Source organism: Vigna umbellata, chromosome 6, assembly GCF_029865625.1.
Source record: "Vigna umbellata cultivar VRB3 chromosome 6, Vumbellata_1.0, whole genome shotgun sequence".
NCBI lineage: Eukaryota > Viridiplantae > Streptophyta > Magnoliopsida > Fabales > Fabaceae > Vigna > Vigna umbellata.
Window position 1 is genome coordinate 35,107,654 of NC_142170.1, and position 3,928 is coordinate 35,111,581.

Genomic DNA, 3,928 nt, shown 5'->3' on the forward strand with positions numbered 1-3,928 from the left:
TTGGCTGTGGTATGTTGAGCATGATGTAACTCATATTGTTGAAGTCGATTCTCCATCTGCGTGTGTTGTGACATACCTACAATGATTTAGGAAGGGTATCTCATCTATACGTCATTCCAGCCCTCGACGATGACCGACCGAGTCTTGCCCTACGATTGCATCGACACATCCAGATGACGTCCCGGTTCTAGTTTGTCGTAGGTTGTCGTCAAATTCTAGTTTGTTGGTATGTAATCAAAATGATTATTTGTGTCTTAGATGATATTTAAGATGGTTAATTTATGTTGTTTCTTATCGTTCTTTTAGAGTTTTATGAGGCATGTTGTCAAGATACTACAGATCATGATATTGTATCGTGATGTCACAAAGGGTACAGTAGCGTGAGACCGTACTACTAAGGCTCCACAGATAGCTCGTAGGTCGGTTGAGGAGCACACATCCAAGAGTAGAGGTGGTCATAATATACGTGGATGATCATCTTTTCTTGGTAGGACCTTATTGTTTGGTATTTCTTTTCATTGATACTATTTATGTCAAATTTTGTATACTTTGACTATTTATAGTTTATTTTGACATATTTGTTTATATGTGCACGTATGTGCATGACAATTTAATAGATTACTATGAACAAACTTAATTGAATAAAATTAATTAAGGATACATAATTAAAATAATTGAGTTAATACCAAAATCAAATTGTCAACTCTCAATTTTGTCCAGGTGAATAAAATTTATTCCCTACATATAAAATAAAAAATAAAAATAGTGAAAAGGAGAAAAAAAATACTATTTGTTTTACTATTTACACCCCATATTTAACTATTTCCAAACCCTACTATTTGATTTTCCATTTTTAACCCTTATCTCAATGGTCCAAAATAGTCCAACATTTTTTTTCTTCCTTACCACTCTATTTTTCTTCTCACACCTCACCATCCACATCATCCTCCACACCACCCTCCACATCACCTACCTTTTTCATCTACTCTTTCCACCTCCTTCTTATATTAATTTTTTCTATGCTATTTTTTCTAATTATTCCATTTACCTTTTTAAATTATATTTTATCCACTTATTTTTTTTCACCTACTTTTTATATTATTTTTCTTTACCAATTCTCCACCTAATTTCTCCATTGACTTTTTCTATTATTTATTTCATCAACTTTTTTATCTAATTTTTCCACTCACTTTTTTATATTAATTCTTTCAATTATTTTCCACACAAACTTTTTCTATCTAGTTTTTTATTATACTTTATTTCACCTAATTTCTTCACCCACTTTTTTATATTAATTCTTCCAATTACTTTTCACACTAACTTTTTCAATTCACTTTTTTTATTATATTTTATTTCACCTAATTTCTTCAGTCACTTTTTTTTTATATTAATTCTTTCACTTATTTTCCACACTAAATTTTTCTATTAATTTTTTAATTATATTTTATTTCATCTAATTTTTTTCACCCACTTTTTATATTAATTATTTCATTTATTTTACACACTAACTTTTTCTATTCACCTTTTATAATTATATTTCATTTCACTTGATTTCTCCACCCACTTTTTATATTAATTTTTTCTCTTATTTTTTACACTAACACTTTTATTGACTTTTTTTAATTATATTTTATTTCACATAATTTTTCCACTCACTTTTTATATTAATTCTTTCACTTATTTTTCACACTAACTTTTTCTATTCACTTTTTTTAAATTATATTTTATTTCACCTAAATGCTCTACCCACTTTTTATATTAATTCTTTCACTTATTTTTCACACTAACTTTTTCTATTTTTTCCACTTACCTTTTAAAATATTATTTTATTCAACACTTTCTCTAATCATAACTCTATAAATACTCAGATTCTTTTTACTCAAAATTTTAAACACACATATAATACATCTTTTCTCTCCCACGCCAAACCTCTTCACTCCATATCTTTTCCCCTAAACTTCACTCAATTTTTCTCCTACACTCCATTATCATTCCCTTCATATATTTTAACAAGGCACATATATTTTCTTCCCAATTCACTTTGCTTCTCTTTTATACTTATTATTTTTCTTTACACTTATTTTATTCTTATAATCCATCGTTTCAAACTTATATTATTAAACTTTTTTAAAAAGCAAATATAAAAATTATAAAAAAATGGTTTTTTCGGTCTTATTTAAAGGTATAAGTACTTATTTGATCGTCTGCATCGTCTTAGTAGTTAATACTCTGTTTAAATAATTAAATAACATTTTTAACGGTATAAGTACTTGTGTGATCCTACACATCGTTCTAGTACTTAAATACCATGTTTAAGTAATTAAATAATGTTTCTAAAGGTATAGGTACTCATGTGATTGTTCGCATCGTCCTAATACTTAATACCATTGTTTAAATAATTGAATATTGTTTTTAAAGGTATAAGTACTCGTGTGATCATCCACATCGTTCTAGTGCTTAATACCTTCGTTTTTCTCAATCATGTCAAAAATGAAAAATATATGAAATCTTTAAAACTTAAAAACATTAGCTTTTAAACAAACAATCTTTTTACGAAAACTATGCGATCCTTGATTTTCCATCGCAAGTGAAAATACGTAGGAGCAATGCTAGTCCTTCTCAGGTTCACTTCCCAAAAATCCAAAAATATCCATAATCATATCCACAAATATTTTCCAAACATGTTTTTCAAATATATTTTCCAAACAAAATCCCAAACAGATTTTCCAAAAAGAACTACATACCCCTAATTTCTCACATCAGAATACATAGGAAGGAGCAATTGTCAATCATTGTCAGATTTCCCAAAAGTAATTTTTTTTTGTTTTTTTTTTGTATTATCTAGCATTATTATTTTCCGAGAAAAATAACCATTTTGAAAATCACATCAACTTTGTTCAGTTAATTAAAGGTACTGCCTTTGAGTAGGCGTTGTAGGGTGCTAACACTAGTGCAGTAAGAGGAATGACACCGGTTACTTTTGCTTATAGGCACTGGTTCTACAACCGAGGCATATACAAGCGAGGTAAAAAGGGGTAGGTTTTATGCCTCGGTTATGAATCGCGGCGTAAAGGGATAGGATTACGCCTCGATTCATTGTAACCGATGCCATAAGGTTTTGTTTTTTATTAATCCCCTGCTACATTCTCCCACCGTTTCGAAACCAACCACACAAGCATAAACACAACCCTCATTATTTTTGTAACATGTTTCACCCGCAAAGAGACCAAAATCCCACGATTTCTTTTCCTCTATCGAATGGAAATAGACACACAACAACTCATACTTATGACGCTTGTGGAGCCACAAACTCTGGTTTTGTAGCTTCAAAGAAGCCACCAAAAAACTACAAGAACTGTCACAGCTACAACGACATGGAAGTTCAATTCAGAACAAGGTCAAAGGTGGATGATGAATTTGGCATGTGTTCCCCTCCTTTGTGGTCCACGAGTCCATCAAAGAGTCCCCATCACTGAAAAAATCACTACTGCTGTCAGAGGAGAGGAAATTGAACAACAAAAATGTGCATGTTCGAAGACCAAGAACAAGATTGACAGTGGAGGGTTTTATTTGAAAATGGTGTTTCCAATGTCTCTGGATCCAAAAAGAAGATTAAGAACAAGATTGATGGAAGCAGCCTCCACGTTCAAGACTGGAGCGGCTCCTTGGACAGAATGACGCAGCGGAATGAAGAATGGTTTGAAGGAGTTCGGCGCATGCAAGGTGTTTGTCAAAATGCGTGACAGTGTTTGGATGTGTGTGTGAGGTAGAGTTCTAACTCAGATGGCCTTCCAACGGGGAAGGGAGCTAGAGGAAGACAAGCTAAAATAGCTTTAAGCAATGAACTTGAGAGAATGGCTGGATTTCAGCAGCATTTCATTATCAAACTCAAGTTACATTTACAAGTGATTTGGCTTCTCTTTTATAG

General features: G+C 31.6%; 1 protein-coding gene across 1 annotated transcript in view; it reads left to right on the forward strand.

The window, feature by feature from the left end:
• Positions 1-3,678, forward strand: part of LOC124846587 (L-arabinokinase-like) — a 13,899-nt gene extending 10,221 nt beyond the window's left edge. Inside the window, exon 27 of the mRNA XM_088093665.1 lies at positions 3,325-3,678. Within this exon, the coding sequence (XP_087949791.1) occupies positions 3,325-3,678 (354 nt within the window). The remainder of the gene's footprint in view (positions 1-3,324) is intronic.
• Positions 3,679-3,928: the final 250 nt, after the last annotated feature.